The 21,716-nt window shown below is 42.5% G+C and overlaps 2 protein-coding genes and 2 non-coding genes across 6 annotated transcripts; 1 reads left to right on the forward strand and 3 right to left on the reverse strand.

Annotated features, from left to right (window-relative positions):
* The first annotated feature begins 2,572 nt into the window (after positions 1 to 2,572).
* b3gnt7 (UDP-GlcNAc:betaGal beta-1,3-N-acetylglucosaminyltransferase 7) lies at positions 2,573 to 7,620 on the forward strand. The gene is made up of 2 exons (XM_088616812.1): positions 2,573 to 2,710; positions 4,988 to 7,620. Coding segments are annotated over exons 1-2 (1,224 nt in total). The 5' UTR covers positions 2,573 to 2,708; the 3' UTR covers positions 6,210 to 7,620.
* Positions 7,621 to 11,193: 3,573 nt separating this feature from the next.
* On the reverse strand, positions 11,194 to 21,292 carry nucleolin (nucleolin multifunctional protein). 3 transcript variants are annotated; one of them, XM_088616823.1, is made up of 18 exons: positions 21,133 to 21,292; positions 19,946 to 20,050; positions 19,565 to 19,673; positions 18,882 to 18,995; positions 18,392 to 18,514; positions 17,772 to 17,888; positions 17,328 to 17,462; positions 16,681 to 16,836; positions 16,397 to 16,486; positions 15,833 to 15,956; positions 15,575 to 15,711; positions 14,805 to 14,931; positions 14,369 to 14,505; positions 13,846 to 13,972; positions 13,560 to 13,702; positions 13,316 to 13,439; positions 12,581 to 12,834; positions 11,194 to 12,160 (listed from the first exon to the last, which is right to left on the reverse strand). In XM_088616823.1, exons 1-18 carry the CDS (start codon positions 21,148 to 21,150, stop codon positions 12,099 to 12,101), a joined length of 2,202 nt encoding a protein of 733 aa, XP_088472949.1. In that variant the 5' UTR covers positions 21,151 to 21,292; the 3' UTR covers positions 11,194 to 12,098. The 3 variants fall into 3 exon arrangements, with proteins under 3 accessions (XP_088472949.1, XP_088472959.1, XP_088472968.1); XM_088616833.1 differs by lacking the exon at positions 18,882 to 18,995; XM_088616842.1 differs by lacking the exon at positions 18,392 to 18,514.
* LOC148677030 (small nucleolar RNA SNORD20) lies at positions 14,045 to 14,114 on the reverse strand. Its single transcript, XR_015931073.1, has one exon. It is a non-coding gene; the product is annotated as a small nucleolar RNA SNORD20 (small nucleolar RNA).
* LOC148677031 (small nucleolar RNA SNORD82) lies at positions 17,039 to 17,112 on the reverse strand. Its single transcript, XR_015931072.1, has one exon. It is a non-coding gene; the product is annotated as a small nucleolar RNA SNORD82 (small nucleolar RNA).
* Positions 21,293 to 21,716: the final 424 nt, after the last annotated feature.

Raw genomic sequence — 21,716 nt, forward strand, 5'->3', positions numbered from 1 at the left:
CCATTAACAAAAGCCCAAGCTGGAAAAATGCCTTAGGAAGGTTTAAAAGACAAACCTAACGAGAAACCATTTAAATGTTTAAACCATTTAAAAGTAGATGTTCATCTACTTCAACATTAAAAGGAAAGGAAATCGATCATCTTCAGATTTCAGGACCCTGGACAGAGCACTTAAAGATTTTCCATCCTGACAAGGAGACTTCATTACTGAGTTTTGATAAAAGCAGTGAATTACATCCCAGCAGTTAATCAAGCATTTCCTGAAAGTAGTGATGTGCTTAGCGCTTAATGAAAAACTTAAAAACGTGTATGGTCTTTACCAGTGCCGGGCAGTAATACAGACGGTAGATATGTTTACATACAAGTTAATGAAGTCGCATTCAGCATACTTACTGGTCTGGGTGCTGGCCTGTGCCTTTAGTCCAGAAAAACATGTGTTTGGTCAGCTTCATCCATCCATTTTCTAACTGCTTCTTTCTAACATACAAACTTTGTGCAGATAGCACCCCAGGCTTGGAATTGAACACAGGGGACCAGCACTGCACTGTGCTACCATGTTGGTCACCTTCAATAGTATCCAAGTGTTTTAAGCACAGGTGTTCACTCAAAATGTGTCCACAAACATTCATTTTAAGAACCATTTTGATAAGATTTGAATAAAGCTGCCATCGATTTCACAACTAAAGATGGATCCAATGACTTACATGCTTTTTTAAGCTCTTCTTTTTTCTAAAGTTTAAAGCCTGAGGGAGAAACACATAAAAGAGAAAACACAATTCAATATTTATACGACTGGGAGGATATCAATGTATGAACAATATCTTATGATACTGGACAGAAGAACACTGTATCATGCAATATTTTTATTTTTAAAATGAATGTAACTTTGTTTAAAAAATAAATTACTTGTTTTTGTATGACCTAGCCCTAGATTCTGATTACTCCAGAGTGTAGCACTTGACCTAGAAATATAACACTTCCATTCAGGACAGGACAAGGCAAAAGAGAAGCTAAGCCTAAGTTTTGAACTTAATTTTGCTGTACTTATCTCACAGATAGGGAACCAGAACTTCCCCCTTCTGAATTACACAAAACCAAGCCATTTGGAATCTGATATGTTAACAGTTTTGTGTTAGTATGTCATTTGTGTGCAGGCTGTTTAGAGGAAATGATTTTCAATCGTCCGTACCAGTAATGTTCTGCTTTCTTCTTCACTGCTCCCCTGAGTCCTAAACATTATCCATTACAGATGCGTTCAAATGGTTTTATGAATATTAATCATTTCTCCTTGGTGAAATTCCAATTGCTCTTTTGGGAGAAGGCCAAAATGTGTCTGGTCAACATACAGAAACTCTGCTCAAGCGTGGTTTGACCAACGGTAAGGAGTGGTAAAATATAATTCACTCTAACCTGTCTTATGAACCTCCGGCTTCCTGTGCTCTTTGCTTTGCCAGGTCAGAGAGACCTGCTTGTCTCCCAGGAAACATGCTCTGGTATTAGATTTGCAACACTTAAACAGTTTATGATTTCAGGTAAATCAACCTTGTTTACAAAAATGCATGTAAATGGATCCTTGACAAGACGGTGTTGTGATCATTTACAATAACTAATAAACAAAGACAGAGAAACAAGGGATTCTGTTAAGGTTCAGAGGAGTCTATAAGTACTGAAGGTATCAATGCAGTCAGAGTATTATTGAAGCACCTGTATGTCACGTACACCACTGAACAAACCTTTACTACAAAGCAGCTGAGGACAGACATACTGTAATGCGTGTGGCTGTCTACACTTCAGGCTTTTTACACTTTGAGTAAAATACATGATAAAAATGAATATCAATTCATGAGTAATATGAAAGGTCTTATAGAAGATTATAAGAGAAGGGGGACAGAGGGCCTCATGAGTGGTTCCATTAGTAAGGTCTCTGCAGACTGAGCTTTATGATCACCGGTTGGAGCATGAGTCATTCACTGGCTGACTGGCCAGGGTTCGCCAGGACTTTGGCTCTAAATGCACTCAGCAATTCGCAATTTCTGAAAAACAAATAATAATCATACACCGTTCCTTCTGCTAGAGAAGGAGGAATGGTAAAGGAAAGATAGGTGGACATGACAGACACTTACATATTGATCATACTGTATAATAAATCATACATACAGTACGAATGTATGACGATCATTTATTGACGCTCAAAGCGTTCAATACCAGTTAAAAACTTGAAATTCAGGCAAATATTAAAGCTACTGCTGATGGCGGTAATGATGAGAACATGATCGCGATAACGATTATTATTATGATTGATACTGATTTTCGGATCTTCAAACACAACTTGTTAAATTCTTAACATCGAGCGTTAGAATTCTTCTTCGGACTACTTTTTTGTTCAGTTGCACCGCGAAAAGGAGCGCTTCTCACCGCGGTTTCCTGACTTTTGAAGTGCTGGGGTTAGGAGGTGCCTAGTCTGAACGAGGGGGCTGCCGTACTTGATTCTTGAATCTACTTGATAGCCTTCCAGGGCCTGCGTCTTCAGGGCCGAACCAACTCCCGCTGCCCCCGCCCCGCGGTGAGGGCTGTGGGACTGCGCGACTAGAAGGTGCTGCCGGACTTGGTGTTTGCGCACAGCGCTCAGACAGGGGTCGCGCAGTGCGAGAGACGCACAGTTCTTCTCAAAACCCGCTCTGAGCAGCCGCCTGATCACATCTTCAAAAAATGTAAGTATTCCACAGACAATGTCCGGACGCCTTCTAAACTGATATGTTGTTTTTTAAAAAAAAACTTATTTGGAGTTACAGTTAACAGAAAGATAAGCAGCTGATACTGGTTTGCCAACGCAATGAGCGTAATATCGGTAGAAAATCATCGCCTGAGCATGGGATGGGACAAACATGTTTTCACTTCTTGTGTTCGATTCTGATCTTCACAACTCACGGATTGAAAGTGTTTAAACCAGACGTTAGTAACATTTTCACGTTGCATATTATATTTAACATTTTAAGATTGCTACCATATAGATGGAAGAAACGTTCTAGTTTTCTTTTAGCGTTGTGTTTTAGATTGTAAAGACTTGCAATACATTTATTTACGTATTCGTCTTTTTATTGAAACCATTATCATCATAAAATGTTTGCTTTATTCTTTTGAATAAGTTGCATGTTTATTTACATGTTTATTTTTTAACTGGCGGTACTTGTGAAAAATGTTCTTACACGATTCAGAGGCACTCAGGTTTTCATTTGAAGAGCATACTGTACTAATGTTTTCTTCCAGATTTTTCTTTTTCACACACAGAATCGCATTTTAAACAATGTTGCTCGAAATTCGTGGCACGATATTTTTGCAAAAGCTCCACATTTCGGATAAAAATTCAAACACCGGAAAAAGAAAACGACAAGTAGTATGCCCATTATGTATGAAAAAACTATCATAAAAAGGAAAACTGTGGAAAAAATGAGGTCTTTATAGACTGAAACTAAGAAACTACTCTCGACAATAAGAAGTGAATTATCTTAATATAAAAGTGCATTTTTTTCAGGACTTATAGAACCCACTGTTGTAATTATCACGAAGAAAAAGTTGTGTGAGGAATAAAACTGTACCTGAGCATACAGTATATAATACTCTCTAACATTATACTATGACACATTGTTCCTGAATTATTTCACAGTATTGAGAAGCCACCTAATGAAAAATGAATTAGAGATTTAAATAAATATCAACAAGTATTTTGTTTAAAGGAATAATAATTGTGTTCATTATAATTAAAAGATTAATTGTGATATTTTAAAAAAGACAAGAATGTGTCTCTTTGAAACGAGAATGGGTTACAGGCTTTTTTTCTGGTGCTGATCTATACAATATGATTAGGTTAATTCTGTTTTTACTTGACCAAACCCATTAACGCGACAGGGTTAACGTGAACCGCTGTTTTCTTGAAAATACATTGCTTTAGGACGCTACGTACAGTATGATGACGTGACCATCCAGTGATTTTTCTATAGCTTGAAAACGAAATGCCCTGTAAACGAAAACTGTCACTATGCCACGCATTGAGTTAACCAGGGTACAACTGTAAAGGCTATATCATAATGAATTGTGAGAATTGTTAAATTTAAAAGATATACCTTCCACGGTTGCTCAAAATCAGTGCACTTATAAAAGGCCGTAGATACCTGAAACAAGTTTTTTTCTTGGTTAATGAAGAAGAAACATTTTATTTCCTATAGTGCTTTTTAAAATAATGTTAATGTCTGTATGCATCCCGTGTGGTTTTTAAGCTGTCGTTTTGGTTGTTCGTTTTTTGTCTGTTCTCACGTCTGAAACGTACTGTACCTTTTATTTCGTTTGGTTTTATTTTTAACGCGACCTTAAGTGCGCAAAGAAGAGACCATTATGAAATGACGAACTATTTGGACTCTCGGACTCAAGGCAAGGCAAACAAAAAAAAAGTGGTATCAGGTTCTCTTAGATAAATATTTTTATTATTGAGATCACAACATAAAACAACAATTAAAAACCATGGTAGAACACACCAACGGAACTCTCTCCATAGTCTTTAAAATACATTTTAAACATTTTTGAAATGTTAATATGGTCACTGTTGTGTTTGTTGGAGGTTTTAGGCAAAGAAGGAGTTGGTATTGTAGATATCATGTGCATTACAAATCACATTCGTTTCTTGAAAATGTTTTTAGTCAATGGATAATCGATGGATAAGTCTTGCCTGTTGTCCCTTTCTCCCCCAAAAAACTATCCAGAATCCCATGACGGGAATGTCCTACCTGAACAACAATCACATCCTTTGCAATGTCATACGAGTGGCACCCCAGGATTGATGCGATTGTATCAGGATTCACTTAGGAAAAAACAAATTAAAGTTGCACCATGACAAATCCACTCATTGGTAGGAATATCCGTATACTGTATATCATGTTCTGTTTTTTTCCAATAACCTCTACTAGGATCGTTTTTCTTTCTTCACTTGCTTCTAGGCTGACCACCAGGGACAGATGGAAAATATACAAGACGGCGTGTCTGATGTTTTTTGTCGCTGTGATAACTTTGACTGTGCTGCAGAGGGGCAGCACGTACAGCGGAGCCCAGTTTCGCGAGGACAGCCCGTCCAAGCAGGAGTCGCTCTCCGCAGGTGTCCACCACATGCAGAAAAAGGGCCTGCTGTCTGGGACGGAAGGCTTCTGGAAAGCAAGCAAGCAGGCGTCCGCGACAGAAAAGCCAAGAGTCACCTCCAGAGCACCAAGAACCTGGGATGTGACCACTACCAACTGTACTGCCAACTTCAACTTCACGCAGATGGAGTGGTTTGGGGGCTTAGAGTCCAATTTCAAGCAGTTCCTGCTCTACAGACACTGCAGGTATTTCCCCATGACCATCAACCACCCAGAGAAGTGCAAGGGAGAAATCCACCTCCTGATTGTCGTCAAGTCCATCATCACGCAGTACGACCGCAGGGAGGTCATCAGAAAGACATGGGGCAAGGAGAAAGAGGCGAATGGCAAAAGAATCAAGACACTGTTCCTCCTGGGTGCCCCTTCCAAGGAGGAGGAGAAAGCCAACCACCAGAAGCTCCTGGAGTACGAAGATTACAAATACGGGGACATCCTGCAGTGGGACTTCATGGACAGTTTCTTCAACCTCACCCTGAAGGAGGTCCACTTCCTCAAGTGGTTCTCCACCTACTGCGAGAATGTGCACTACATATTCAAAGGGGACGATGACGTTTTCGTGAGCATCGAGAACATTGTGGAGTTCCTGGATGGCAGCAAGATAAGGAACCTTTTCGTAGGAGATGTGCTGTACAAGGCCAAACCCATTAGAAAAAAGGAGAATAAGTACTACGTCCCCCAGGCATTGTACAATAAAACCCACTACCCACCCTATGCAGGTGGTGGGGGTTTCCTTATGGATGGGCCGCTGGCTAGGAGACTCTTCGGAGCTTGTGAAACCTTGGACCTCTATCCTATTGATGATGTGTTTCTCGGCATGTGCCTCGAGGTCCTGCGGGTCACTCCCGTCAAGCACAATGCCTTCAAGACGTTTGGGCTTGTGAAGAACAAGAGCAGCAAGCTGAACAGAGAACCCTGCTTTTTCAAAAGTATGATCGTGGTCCACAAGTTGCTTCCACCGGATCTCATGCGCATGTGGAAGCTGGTCAACAGCAATCTCGTTTGCTCACGGAAAGTAAACATTTTATAGCCGCTTGAGTCTACTCCACCGGAGAGTGAACGGGCCCTAGGGTGACAGAAACTGCACTGGGGGGTGGGTGGTGGCGGAGCAAGTGGGAAATTTGAGCGTATTCAAAGATGAGTACTCCCTTTTTTGGGAGAAGACTTGGGACAATTTAGTTAGTTAATTTAAGTACTGTACTGGGGGCAAACCTCGTGTAATGGAATACGTGGGAAGAAAGCAGCTCTTGGGAAATTTGAATTCTGTATCGAAAATCGTGTGTACAGTTTCTGTATTTCAGCAATGGATCATTCAATGGCATTTGAAAACGGCGAGCCTGTCCACTGAGATGCTCCAACGCTCATTTTAATTCAACTTTCATTGTTCTTATTCATCTCGCTTCCATTAACCTCAATCCAGTTGAACGAAGCTGGAATGAATTTCCAGTTCCAATTCCTTATGCAGCACGCCTCAAAGAATGGAGTTTGTTTTTTGCCATAGGGAAAAATGTAGATGCATTTATAAATGAAACAACAAGACATTATTGAAGTAAAAACAAATTGACTTTTGACTGTTAAATTGATGGATGCATAAGGTTTCATTCATTCCTGTTTTTGAAAATAACAACCACACAAACGAATTAAATAATTAAAGCAGAATTACTTGACGTTTCAGGAAGGCTAAATGAACTGCTCAATAATTGATGACTTCTTCTGAAGTGACAGATATTAATTGGCATAACTTTGTCTTGTCATTATGCCATCTGGACAGAGTGTCACTACCTCACTGATTTCCTCTTTTTGTCTCTTTCTTTTTATAAAAGGATGTGGTGTTTTTTAACTTGGTGGGTATAAGTTTTTCCACTAATGTAATGCGAGTTTGTTACTAATAGTGTAAGTTTGTTTTCTTAGTGTTACATCTTGGAAGTTGGGGAGCCTCTAATGAGAATACAAAATTACTCTATGAAATCCTGCAGTCAGTTACAGTAGCATTTCTACTTTAGTTTGTCGATAGTTTACCTCTGAGATCTATTCATATATATTTATGTAGCAGGATAAGGGGCATTTTTTCCTCAATGTTCATATTTAGATTTAGTGAAATTTGTATATTTCAGTAGTCTTACACAAATGCACAGATGTTAATGTAAGCAGTAAATTAAAATATTTTGGAACTGTTAAAAGATAATCGGAATAAATCAAATTCTAATTATACTGGTACATACCTGGGATATGGTAATTTGACAGTCTCCAGAATCACACTTTGGAAAGAGAAAATAATACTGCCTGTTATTTTTCTATTATATACTTTAATTGTGAATAAAATCATAATAACTAAGTAGGTCACAAATTGCCTGTATTGTATATGGATGGTGTACATAAATGTAAAAATTGAAGATGTTTAAGGAAAAATAATGTTTGTAAATAAAGATATTTAAAATTTATCCTGATTTCCAAGACATTGTTTAAGGTTATTGTCCATACATAAAGGTAGTTAATTGAATTTGATATAATGATATGATGTTCAAAATCCTTGGTTACATTACTTGAAGACAATGTGCAGGCTTTAAGTGTCATGTACCTCGACATCATTTGCAATACAACAGTAGATTGGTGATCTACAAAGTGAAATATTTCACCCTCAAGGTACAGAACAAACTATACTTGCAGACCAAAGCTTGAATCCATTCACCAGTCAGGACTTAAAGAAGCTGCTACTTAATGACGACTTTTTGTTTGCCAATTGGCTCTTGCTTCTGCCTATTGAAAATCTGAAAATCAAGTACTACATCCATCTAGTGCAATTTTCAGGAGGTGGGAGTTTGGATGTAACTTGTGACCGTGAGCAAAACGTTCAGAAGATTAAATTAACAGGTTAGTTCAAATCAAAGGCAATTCAGCCAGAAAAAGTTTTGAAGCCTTCCCCATTTTACACACCACGCACCACACCCTCGAAAGGCAAAAGAACACCCTAAAAAACCGACCTGATGAACACCCTTGGTTAAAAACAAGAAATACGCAAGGAGACCCCCTCCCCAGAAAGCAAGAAAAGCCAGAAAGGGGAACCCCTCCCCACCTTAAAGAGATTGACTCCGGTTTCCTTCAACTCCACCAGTAGGAGGCCTCCCCTTGAAACCCAGAGCTACTGGAGGCTGGAGAAGAGCTGGTGGGAGGGAGGGGTGTGTGAGATTCGACTCATTCGAGATCTTGATGCACAGGAGAGCAGAAGCTGACCTGCTCCCAAACGTCTGTGTACAAACTCCATGCAGATCACAAAGTAAGCAGGACTTGCAGAATTCTCTTTTACCCACCTGGCATTCATAATGCAATTCTCTAGATAGCAATATCAACCTGTCCATCAATCTACTGTTCACCAAAAGTGACAAATTCAGTATTATGGTATTGAAAATTGTGTTCGTCCTCATACCCGAAAATCTTATTTTAGATTTAAAACAAATGCCATGTCAAAAAGGGAAACAATCCCTCTTGCAATCTAATAAGAAGGACAACTGAAAGCAGAAGATGGCTGTTACTCTTCTCAAGAATATAACAATTCTTGGTATACAAAGGCATGCCAAGGCATTTCTTTTAGAAAACTACACATTACAGCAAGCAAGTCTGAGGAAGGTAAAGTATGTTTCTTTTATACCCAAAATACAGCTCCAGAGCCTGAGGTTTACAGAGAAGACCTTTAAGATAAGGAAGAGTGCTGTTTTGCCATTCTTTATATGATCTCAATTCATGTTATTAAAAATGATCATTATGAGGGCTCATTAGTCAGTGGCTGTATCATGAGACCATAAACACCAAACAGAAGTGTCTTTTCCTTCTGGGCTCTTCCTAACTGACCTATTCAGCGTGAAACGACCTTGCCTTGATGTGGGAGGAAGAAGAAAGGACGACTTGAAATGCAGGCGTTGAGACAGGCTTCTTGTTTGCTCTTGGTAATTGATTCTTTGATGTTACCAGCTTCAGAAAAAGACAGACAAAGCCCGTCTCCTTCACAAGTTCTCTCTAGGCTGCTAGTACACATCACCTGATGGGACGACTCTCCTTCATCTGTCTCCTTGGTGCTCTGGTGCCTTGGTGCCTTTTCTTTGTGAATCTGAACAGACCAGAGGAACGCCACCCTCCCCCTCCCCAGAAAATCACTCCACCTCCCAGGTAAGAAGAGCAGCCTGGTACAACTAACCAGTTCCAAGGCAGGAGGAAAACCAACAATACCACCAATATTCACTCAACACCCTCAGGTTCAGGATCAAAACCCACCCCGTTTTAAAATTTGCTTTCATGCATCTGCCCTTGAACATGAAATGGGTGTGGACTAGGATTCTAAACAAAAGTGGTAAGGAACTCACAAAGTAACTGGATGATGTTAAATCACCCCCCACCAGAAGAGAACTGAAAATTGTTGTATGAATGTTTCTAAACTCAGTTCATCAAACAGATACTTGGGATCGAACTATGTTTAAAACTTAAAGCAAACAGCCCTGTAAAGATGCTAAAGACCTTACTGCCATCTTGTGTCACAAACCACTATTCTATTGTGAAAATGATGTATGCATCTTTTTGCTTTAAACAGTGAATAAAACCATGTAAGAATCCACCGTCATATTTCACAAGAACTTCAGGCTCAAAATGATATGCATTTTCAATCACATACAAGGAGTTAGTTCATTCAGCAGCCATATCACCCTGCAACTCACAACTGGCAACCCACTGAAGCTCAGCGGGTGTGAGCCTGGTCAGTACCTGGATGGGAGACCTCCTGGGAAAAACTAAGGTTGCTGCTGGAAGAGGTGTTAGTGGGGCCAGCAGGGGGCGCTCACCCCGCACTCCACATGGGTCCTAATGCCCCAGTATAGTGATGGGGACACTATACTGTAAACAGGCGCCGTCCTTTGGATGAGACGTAAAACCAAGGTCCTGACTCTCTGTGGTCATTAAAAATCCCAGGGCGTTTCTTGAAAAGAGTAGGGGTGTTACCCCTGCGTCCTGGCCAAATTTCCCATTGGCCCTTACCAATCATGGCCTCCTAATAATCCCCCTCTATGAATTGGCTACATTACTCTCCTCTCCTCCCCACTGAGAGCTGATGTGTGGTGACTGTTCTGGCGCACTATGGCTGCTGTCGCATCATCCAGGTGGATACTGCACATTGGTGGTGGTGAAGGGGAGTCCCCATTACCTGTAAAGCACTTGGAGTGGAGTGTCCAGAAACGTGCAATATAAATATAAGCAATTATTATTATTCAGTCCTCTGTAGCTCAAAATAACAGCTGACGATGTTGAACAGGGATGTGAAACGACTGCTTTACCTTGAGTTAAAGTGCCACCTTGTGGCCATGGGCTGTACACCTTAGAGATGCAAATTTACCGTTTTGATTACCAAAATCACTTCCATTTTAAAGCAGCACATTCATTAGTCTCATTTCAGGGAGTGGTTACCAAGTAACTGGCATAGATTGAACAATTAAATGACTGACCATTTGCATTAAAGAAAGAAGGAAACAAATCGGCTAGAAATTCTAACCAGTCTTGCATTCAGGAAATGGGCACATCTGGGCCTTTTCATTGTGTTAAGTCCTATAGTTCTCTAAAAGGTACGTCAAAGATATTGTTTCAGTCTTTTATTACTGCCCATTTCTCACCCAATCCACAGCTGCTCACCTGGGGTACGTCAGCTGAACAATGAACTGAGTCGGGAAACACTACCCCCCCACCTTACATCCTGTTTATCATCTCAGGGATCATTGTGAAAGTCAGAAAATGTAATGCAAGACCCTATTCCCAGTCTACAGTATGCACTCAGTAAGTGAAACCTTCTACACCAAAACATTCATTACTCTCAAATCGTAGATATACGAATTAACCTGAGGAAATGGCCAAACCTCTTAAGTCGTCCAAGGCAAACATCATATTCCCTTCACTTAAAACACTCTTCCACAAAACAGTTCACATTAATTCCACACTAGCCTAGAGGCAGAACTGACGTCACAAATCAAACAGCACAAACATTTTATATAAAATTTATTAGTGTGAAAAATTCACACTACAATTGTCCCAGTTGGATCAAGGTTTACCAATTTGATTTAAAATGAAAAGTGAAATTTAAAAAAACATGCACAGCATTACTGCTCGTTACAGTCCCTTGTGACGACGGCCAACAGTTGATAGATCTTAAAAGGCCTTTATCAAATGTGTCTGTAAAAAGGCATCTCATCTGCTTGTAAAGCGGCAACCAGTAATTAAGAGACAATTGAAAATATCAATTTATTAATGTTAAAGAGAGAAAGATGAAATACGAATGGTCTTTGCTGACCACAACCGATCTCCACCGTCAGAAAACGTATGCTCCTCTTGAAAGACATCAACAAAACTCACTGAACAAATCTTTGCCATTTCCAAACAGCACACATAGGCAACTACCAGAGAATCTAAATACCCAAACACTCCTCTGGGTCTGTTTAATCTTCCACCCGTTACAACTTGTTTAACACATTTCTTATGGTAAAACTTTTCCATTTACAGCAAACTAAAAAAAAAAGTAAGAAATAAAAAAACACATACGGAAACTACACTTTTTACAAAAGGTAAAATGAAGTCATACAAATCACATGTACATGTACAGTATGTACCTAGACCGGCACCATGTTTCACAGTGCAGGTGGGCGTCGCATTCCATTTTACCCCTTTGAAAAAGTTAATGAAGATGAACATGGGCAGTCAGCACACCTCTGAGCTCAAACAGCTCTCTTCAGCTACGGGGCGAGGGAAGGCAAAGGTGTCCATCACATTTATAATTTTATATAGTTGTTACTTCCTGGAATGTCCAAAGGCTCTGTCAGCGCATTGAGAGAAGTAATCAAAATGAAAACAGAGTCCATTTGAAAAAAAAAACAACAACCGTATATACACAAGTTTAATCGTCAAACGTCGTCTTCTTTCCCTGGGGCTTTACTCCACCGAATCCACGGCCTCTTCCTGTAACAGACAACCAACACCAGACACGAGCATTAAACCACAATCGAGCTGCAGATCCTACAAAGCTCACTTTCCAAGGAAACAAGATGGGGGAGTCGCAGATAAACTTCCATATCTGTCCCGAAACACAGCAGACCCTGCTTCTAAGACAGTGACGGGGACCGCCCTCTCTTCTCAAGGACTGCTCACTAGACCTTGGGCTAGTGTCACCAAGGGTTAGAAATGAAAAGCCCAGCAAAGTGCATCCAGGACCAGAGTATTTTTTGGAAGCAAGCAGTACTTAACAAGAAACCCATCCATTCCAATTTTTCCTTTGAAGAACAATTCCTACTGAAACAGGGTGATGGGGGGCACAAAGCAAAAGGAGAACTGAGCATTGTTATGGGGAAAGAACTGAAACAGTCATATTTCTCTACGTACCTCCAAATCCACCACGATTGCCCCCACGGCCGCCCCGGAAGCCGCCGCCTCTGCCGAAGCCTCCGCGTCCTCCTCTGCCGCCGCCGCCTCGGCCCCCGAACCCTCCGAAACCTCCCCGGCCGCCGCCGCGCTGCCCATCGCCCTTCGGCTTGGCGTAGTCCAGCGTCACCCTGCTCCCGTCGATCTCGCAGTCCTCCATCGCCTCCTTCGCGGCCTTGCAGTCCTGCTCACTGTCGAAGTCCACAAAGCCGAACCTGGCAGGAAAAGCCCAAGTTACTACACCGAACAGGACCTCCGTGCTTATCCGCAAACGTTCTCTTCCCGCGGCACCAAAACAAAGCACTCCCCACTGTTTTATGCAACTCCTTAACTACCATCTGCGTGAATTCTTCCCCTTACCTGCAGGTGCAGGTTTGGAAAACACATCCTAGACTACGTAGAAGTTCAGGAAATCACACCGACGTTACCCTCGAGTTAATACACGTGTCACAATAGACCTAGAGAGCATTTCCCCGCAAGGCAGGGGAAGCTGGGAGGTCAAATTGTGTTTGGTTTACTTCTCTTGCGAATCCGTACTCTGTCACCAACCAGACAAGAGAGGAGCTCATGAGAAGAGAACCACTTCAGTTCCACCCCCGTTCAGAAAAAGTTCTAAAAGAAGTCAAGATGCTGTGCTCCCAAGACACCATTAATCCAAATTCACTTTGCCAACAGAGGTCACTGGAGAAAACGTACCCTTTTGAGGATCCATCCTTGTCTGTGACTATCCTGGCTGCAACAGAGCCTTCAAATGAGTCTTTCAAAGTCTGGTCTGTTGTGTCCTCGGAAAGACCTCTGACAAAAAGCGTCTTGGTGGGGCCTGAATGTCCAAAGAGAAACATTTAAAGAGACTGACAAAACTCACCGCACACTACATGAAGAGTTGGTATTCTCAGCAATTCGGCATTAATCGCCCAAACGTCAGGGAAGAAGTGCTTACCAGAGCTCCCTCGGCCACCGTCCGATTTCTGTGCAAGCTTGCTGTACTCTAGTCTGATTGTCCTGCCTTCAATATCAGTGTTGTTGTGCATTTCAAGGGCTTCCTTGGCATCCTCAGCGTTCTCAAAATCTATAAATGCGTATCTTTATATGGATTGGATGGAAAGAAAAAGATCACATGAGCACAGTCTTTTTTCTGGAGAGCAGGAATACAGGTCTGGTATCTGACGCATATGTATATTTAATCAAAATCAGTACATTAAGCTACAAAACAGTACACTACTTACCCCTTTGCTCTGCCATTGTTCTGTGGAACTCGGACAGCAATTGCTTTCTCGAATGTGCTCTGGAGTGACTCTTCTGTTGCACTGTAGGCTAGGTTATTGACTACAAGTGTCTTGCCAGCCATGTTTTCTGGAAATGTAGAGAAGAAAGGATCAGCACTCTTTCACCCCTTTTAAACTACATGAAGTACAAATGTAAGGACTAGATCAGTACTTGACTATCTAAAAATAAACTCGTCATGGTTTCTCAGAGTCTCAATTCATCATTTCTAGTCCAGAAAATAAGCTGAAACATCCCCTACGTTTCAGAGCTCAATTCTAAGAGTAAAGCCCAAAGATTTCTAAATGCTGCTTACCATCCAGAACCATGCTCAATGCCCAAGAGAAATTACTATGAGGCAAGTTCTTGTGGAAGACGCGTTTCAGAACTAAATTATCAGCAGGAAACAAAGCCAATCCATTTGCTTTTCTGAGACGATGTTTGAAGACTTTGTACAGCAAAGTATTCCGAGTTCTCGGTGCTTACCTGACATCCTGGGCCCCTTCTGGCTTTTCTTCCCAGAGTAATCCAAGATGATTGAGCGGCCCTGGACATCGGCTCCTTGCTTCTCTTCCAGGACCTTCTCGGCAACGGCTTCCGTCTCGAATTCTATATAAGCAATTCTGCAACCAAAAGGCAAACGCTTGAATTCTCATGTGCAAGTACAGCCCCCTGTGTCCGTTTCTTACTCTCAAGGTTAATTTAATAAAAGTTTCAAATACACACAACCAGCTGCAAAGTACCCTTAAAAAAACTGGAGGTGAGTCTGCTGTGCGAGTACGTAAGAAAGCTCTGCACGTAAAAAGAACTATAAATTATTCTCAGGCCGACTCCACCCACCCATTTAGTGGCACCCAGACCCCTCGATACCAAAGACTATACATTGACAAGCACCTGAAGCCAAGCTGAGAAACACACATACCCTTTGCTGGAGCCATCCTTGGCAGTCAGTAGTCTGATGTCGACCGCCTGCTGAAATACTTCTCTCAGCTCCTCCTGTGTGATGGAGAAAGGAAGGTTCTTCGCAAACAAGGTGCGCGAGTCCCTCTCTGCCAGAAGAAAAACAAAAACGGAACCAGTAAGGGGCCAGTGACCAGTCAGCTCCTAACCTCCACCACAGACTAGGAACTTTCTTGGGACACTCCTAGTCTAGAAGTAACTCCTCAATGAGCAAAGGAAAATTACACCAACGAGTGATTCGAATAGACCAGGATGGACTTTTCCATTCCATGGACAGATTACACCATGAATGCTGAACCTATCAGAATAGTCCTATGCTCAGGTAGAGAAAAGACCACTTGCTTTGTAGGGGAATGGGATGCCATTACCGAGCCAATGATTACCAATGTTTGAACACAGGGCCTCTCTGACATCCGCAGTGTCACTAGATCTCATGATTCTGATGATATTTGCACAGCTGCAGTGATGTTAAAGTGCATTAGCAGGCTCATCCCACTGGTGTCAAGCAACTGGACCAACCTTTGTGGTCACAACCTTCCACATCATCATCAAGGGTTAGCTTTACACCTTTTTTTTTAAAGATGTTTCTGGGAAAGTCACCTAATTTCAAATTATTTAATGTCACACATCGACAAACAAAAGGACAAGTAGAAAGCAGAAGTGGCATTTAAGGCTGATAAAAGGAGGCTACACGGTTATATTGACGTTTTCACAGTTTAAAAAAAATCTTACCATCTCGGTCTTGCTGGGCATTCTGCTTGCTCCTTGCCCTGTCCACTCTGAGCTCCAAACCCAGAAGCTTTTTCCCATTCAGTTCCAAAGCCTTCTGCAGATCCTCTTCAGTAGCAAAATCAACATAGCCAAATTTCCTATAGCAAAACACCGGCAATAGTTAGCTCAAGCTACCTTTGGCACCAAGTAAAGCACAAACATTAAAATTACAATGATCTGACAAGCCACACAAACATCTACAGAAACCTGTGTACTCACTTGCTGTAGGCAATTCGGACATCCTGGGCTTGGAGGTTGTTCTTGGAAAAGAAATTGCCCAAAGCCTCCTTGAGTTCATCAAAGTTTTTATCCGAATTGAGGTTTCCGACAAAAGCAGATAAGCCTAAAAAATTATAATTTAAAAAAAGAAATTAGTTACATTCAATATTGCTTAGCATGAAAACCAAGCCCAGTGGCTAACCAGACTGGATCTTCATCCCCCCCCCCACTTTTCTTAGAAGCACTGAGTATCCTATGACAAGCCCCTGCCACCCACTACAGCAACTACTGTTCCAGAGGTGGATGGAATTATACAATATTCAGCACTATTGGGGTTTGTCACGAGGGCTCTCTTTTAAACACGTCTTTGGCCAATTTAGTTTCCCCAGGTAAAAAAAAAGAGGCTAATTTACAAAATAAGATCTATATCCTCACGTTTCAACAGAATGGGATTTAAATAGTGGTCAACCACTGAAGACAAAACAGAAAAAATATTATGTTCTATCTTGGGGAACAAGGGAGATGTTCTGATTAGCTGAGCTGGACACCAAGATCTTTACTAACCTTCTTGCTCAGACTTTGCCTTCTTGGCAGGTGGGGTCTCCTTCTTTTTTGGCTCTGGCTTCTTCCTCTTCCCGGGAGTCTGAGCAGGCTCTGAAAAACAGTCCAGTTACACATGTGGTCTCAAACTGGAAAGGCAAACAATCACAGCCGCATACATTTTCAGAACAACGTAAAGACAAAATAAGCGCTAACACAAGTTACAAACGGGCCTTTAGTTGCAGACTGAGGTCCAGCCGTTCACTCCTCAGTTCTCAACACACTGGAGATTTGAGCTTTGAACTCACCTTCCTCATCACTCTCCTCCTCGTCTTCATCGTCCTCTTCGTCGTCATCCTCCTCATCGTCCTCTTCTTCAGACTCCTCCTTTGCTTTCACCATACCAGCTTTCTTTGCCTTAGCAGCGGAAGCCGGAGTCGTGTCCATCTGCTCGACTTCTGAGTCTTTAAAACGGAATGAAAACCACAACGTGCTCATTTCCACTGTTCCACTGGACAAGTTAGTACTGCCTCACTGGTACACTCTCCCCGGCCTCGCACCAAGCCCATACCAATCATCACACTACTTTCAATTCCACTGTCAGGAGCTTAAATGTCTGGTTTGACGGGAGATCTCTAGAAATACCACTCAATTGCATATTTTCAAGCACATCAGTATGGAAAAAAAGACATCAAGTACTCAACTCAGTATTAAGTCCCTTAATGCTCATCATATGTGCTTGCTGCAATTCCAACTTGCATAATCTGGTTGCAACTCTTTATAATCTTAAACACATACCGCTGGCAAAAAGTTTAACATAGCTCGACATCTGCAGACCTTGCAACAAATACGTAAGAAGCCCTGCATTGTCGTAACAACTTATACATCCGATACAGCCTGAAGTTCCTAGGTAAGACTGTCCTTCAGCTCTGAAATGTAACAAAACAACCCTCACCATCTTCTTCATCATCTTCGTCGTCATCCTCCTCCTCTGACTCTTCCTTCTTGGCTAGGGCGGTCTTTTTTGCAGGGGTAGACTTTGCCTGAGTGGCCTTTTTGGGTGGAGGGGCCTCTTCCTCAGATTCTTCATCTGCACCAGGGGAACAATAAGGTCAGAGCCTTCTTCTCTTAAACTCAGACTTGCATATTAAATCAACAGCACCACAGAAAGCACAAACCCGCCGGAGAGCCAGGAACATCATATCTGGGGAAAACTCTAACCTTAGCCATTCCTTTAAATAATGAGCTTGCACATTTGTCCTAAAACTGCTTTCAACAGGTTCATTAAAAAAAAAATTGCAAGCAATTTTTCTGCATGCACAAAGCTTTTCGCTCGGACAAAGCTGTTCAATAGCCTTGAACTGTTCTCCACCTATGCAATTACCACAAGACCACTCACCATCTTCATCCTCCTCCTCGGACTCCTGCTTCTTGGCGGGGGCGGCCTTTTTGGCAGGGGTGGCTTTTGCTGGGGTGGCCTTCTTGGGCGGAGGGGCTTCTTCCTCCGACTCGTCATCTGTGACAAGAGAACAGGTTAAGAGTCTCCCGGGCTTCGGACCAGATACAAGGATTCAAGAACTTAATGTTCCTAAAAGTATAGCTTTCTGACGAGTGACAACTACGGTACATCTGTGATCACCAGAAAGCACCAAACTGTTTCACTCCCTCTGAACTAGGGAGGTTCTAAAATACACAATGTGATTAAAACAACTGCATTGTGCATTGAAGGCACACCTCTGTATTGGCAGCACCTTCAGGATATGGTAAGCCTACCGGGTTTCTGCATATCCACGATCCCACCCTCCTGTTTTGACTCCAGCAGAGCGCTAAGCTAACTGAACCACCGCCAAATAAAACAGGACCCAAGATTTTAATTAAGTAAATCAATTAAGTAGCTTGAAGAAAGATCTGCAGGTGGGGAGGGAAGAGGCCATTTTTCCCTACACTCAAGTGCCTTGGAAACTCAAGACCACCCCAGGCTATTAAACCCCCTCCCTGAACCACTGCACCGTCACTCACCATCTTCATCATCGTCCTCCTCCTCGGACTCCTGCTTCTTGGCGGGGGCGGCCTTTTTGGCAGGGGTGGCTTTTGCTGGGGTGGCCTTCTTGGGCGGAGGGGCTTCTTCCTCCGACTCGTCATCTGCGACAACAGAACAGGTTAAGAGTCTCCCGGGCTTCGGACCAGCCCGAGCAGGTTTAAGATCAGGGCCCCGGCAGGGATGTCAGCGAGCCCCAAGTCAAGGTCTGAAGAGGGGTGGAGGCCTAGCCAGCAACCAGCCCAAAAAGGCCCTTTCTGAGGACAAATGCCACCTGGACAACATTTATATTGATCATCTCTACCGAAGGGTCCAACAGCAGTGCTCCATCCAGGATCTAAAACCATGAACCCAGAGATCTAACTTCCTCTCCCCAGCTCTTTGCCAAACACTGGCGAGCCACCCTTGCCCTCTTAAAGACTATTGCTGGGATGTTATTGACAGCTAGAAAGTCACCGTGACTGATCATACCATCGTCATCCTCCTCCTCCGATTCCTGTTTCTTAGCTTTGGCGGCTTTTTTCAGGGGCGCCGCCTTGCCCTTGGCGGCCTTGCCCTTGGCGGGGACTGGGGGGGCATCTTCCTCTGAAGAGCATCACATTACGCAAGAGTTAATCCAGCATACTGTACTCAGGACCAAATACAGGGGAATATCACAGCTGAAATTCCCCCGTTCAGAAAAAAAACAACCATTTTGAACTAAAAGGGAATACCTCCCCCAATGCAAACCTCAGAGCAGTGGGGTTCAAAATATATTGTCCTTCTGGCTCAACAAAGGCAAGTATATCAGCTTCCTAAGCCTCTACAAAGAACTGAGTGGGACAATCTTTATACTCCACACAACACTTCAAAATATTAACTACGCTTTGTATAATAGTGATAAGTGTATTGCTGGCATCTAAATGCTGATTTAAGATTTGGGCATTTACTAATTCTTTAATTAACACTCACTGCAGCTAGCACCATGTAGGTTAACAACTAAATCCTGCCAAACACTGGCTTTTGGTTATTTTCGACATGATTGACACCATTTTAGAAACCTGGTGGTTGACAACAAATGCAACAGCCTCTGTCCAGATCTTTGCACTTCCACTTCACCCTACAACATGCATGGAGTGAAAGATGAAAGCTTCCAGACGCGTTTCATCACTTACCATCGTCTTCATCACTTTCCTGCTTCTGTGCCACTTTGCCATTTTTGGCGGCTTTTGTTACTTTTGCTGGCGTGGCTGCCTTCTTGGCGCTGGCTTTTGGGGGAGGTACCTGAAGCCAAAAGGAAAAAAAAAACACGATTCCTCTTTCTGCACAAAGAAATGCTCTTTGTGAAACCGGTACTGGGTTTCCCAGTCGAACCCCGTCTTAGAACACGGGTCACTGTCCAAACAGACCTTACAGCTTCCAGCGAAACCACCAACTCCAAAACAAGAGGGCCCGAATCGCACAAGCACGTGTAGGACACGACCTCCGGTTTGGCTCCACGCTGACACAGCGCGACCCTCAGCCCACGTGTTGCGGCGAGTCTCTGTCGCTCTTACCTCTTCGTTTTCCTCTTCACTGCTGTCCTCTTCTTCATTGGAGTCCACGTCTTTAGGGGGCGGTGGGGCCTTTTTCTTAGGAGTAGTTGTCGGTTTTTTCGCTGCCTAAAATAAGAAAAAAAAACCACTTCATATGAAGCATGTCTACCCAGCGGGGTATCCGCTGTTTATTCATAGGCCGCAAAAAAACTGTTTATCGCCTTGGGAGTGCCAAATAATATTGTAACCGTTTGTACATCGAAACAATTGTGTACTTGTATACGGAAAATGGTCGGGTCACCGGGAAAAAAAACTACGCTTGTGTAGTACAAACCGCCGCCATGTCCCCTCCACAGCGTGCTCCCTCTCTAAGACACTATTTTGCTAGCATGTTTAGAATCTAAATTTCTCAAAATAGTTGAAAATAAAAACAAAAAGGTAATGTTCAGCACACAGCCTGCAATGTCCAACTAATAATGTCTAAACCGCTCGACGGACACACGTCGTGGTTATTGCGTGATGGCTCCACGCTGAAAACCCACGTGGTGCTCCGCGAGGCCTAGTCATATGTAACTATATGCAGCCAATACAAACCCGAAATAAACAAAAATGGAAAAATTTCATAGAGCACGATCACGTTTCTAATCATTAACAGAAATAAAGCAATTAAGAAACAGTCGTCTGTTTTTTTCACCCACATCATAATATAAAAGCGCAACCAAATTGGAAAGTTCCTTTTTTTTACCAAAATTGCAAAGCGCTCACGCTGCTAGGAGTTATATTTTACATTTAAGAGGAATTACTGCTTCAAACAAGACCAAAATGTAATCAAGTAAGGCGATAAACCAAAAAACAGCTTCCGCGCTCGCAGGCGAATGCGCAGGCATGGCCATTTTGAGAAACAAGAGTTCACCACGCAGAAAAACATGGCTGATTACTCGAAATCTGGGTCGGCTTGAACAGGCACCAAAACGCACTTCCATTGTGCTCCGTCTTTCATCCGGAAACTAGTAACCCCTTACGTTACCCCCAAAACACGACTGCACCCGCATAATCATAAAAAAAAAACATTCATCCGCTGCAAAAAAAATGCTCGGGCAAGGCAAACCGAAAGGAACAAAATCTCACATCTCCAGTGCCATTTTGTACATCAAACCCATCGCCTCGAACTTTATATTTTGAAATCGGCGATGAAAATCACATCTTACCTTCGCCAGTTTCACCATCTTGACTGTCTGCGGGGTTGTTTACTCGACTAAGATCGATCGGGAAAACGAAAAAGCTAATGCAAGTTTTAATCACTGCTCCACACGTGGCCTAACCCTGCTCTTCGGTGAGGCGCTGAGACGAGAAAGACGGACTCGCAGGAAGAAGCGCGAGGTGCTTTACTGTTGTGCGCGTTCCACCTTCCACGCCCACGTGTTATTTCTTGGCCAATCGGGTCGCAGGAATTTGCATCGCGCTCGGCTTCTGGGGTTTTCGTGAACGCGCTTGTCCGAGCCCTGAAGAGACGAGAGTGGATTTACTTAGTACTGCACAGTATTCGTAAAATGTATTTTTAGTGTGAAATGTGTATAGGTGTATACTCGTGTCTGGATTGATATAATTTGTTTTCTTTTAAATAGAGAAAAATAATTTTAAGCTTCAATTTCATCGAACCATTTGGCATTTAGTTGAAACTATGAATGAGAAAAAAACTTCCAATTTAAATACGATAAAACCTGTTAAAATATTAACTTTTTTTGTGTACTGGACTTCTCGGTGGATTGTACCGGTATCTCGAGTTCCGTTC

This window comes from Lepisosteus platostomus, chromosome 2 (genome assembly GCF_059453375.1).
Source record: "Lepisosteus platostomus isolate fLepPlt1 chromosome 2, fLepPlt1.hap1, whole genome shotgun sequence".
NCBI lineage: Eukaryota > Metazoa > Chordata > Actinopteri > Semionotiformes > Lepisosteidae > Lepisosteus > Lepisosteus platostomus.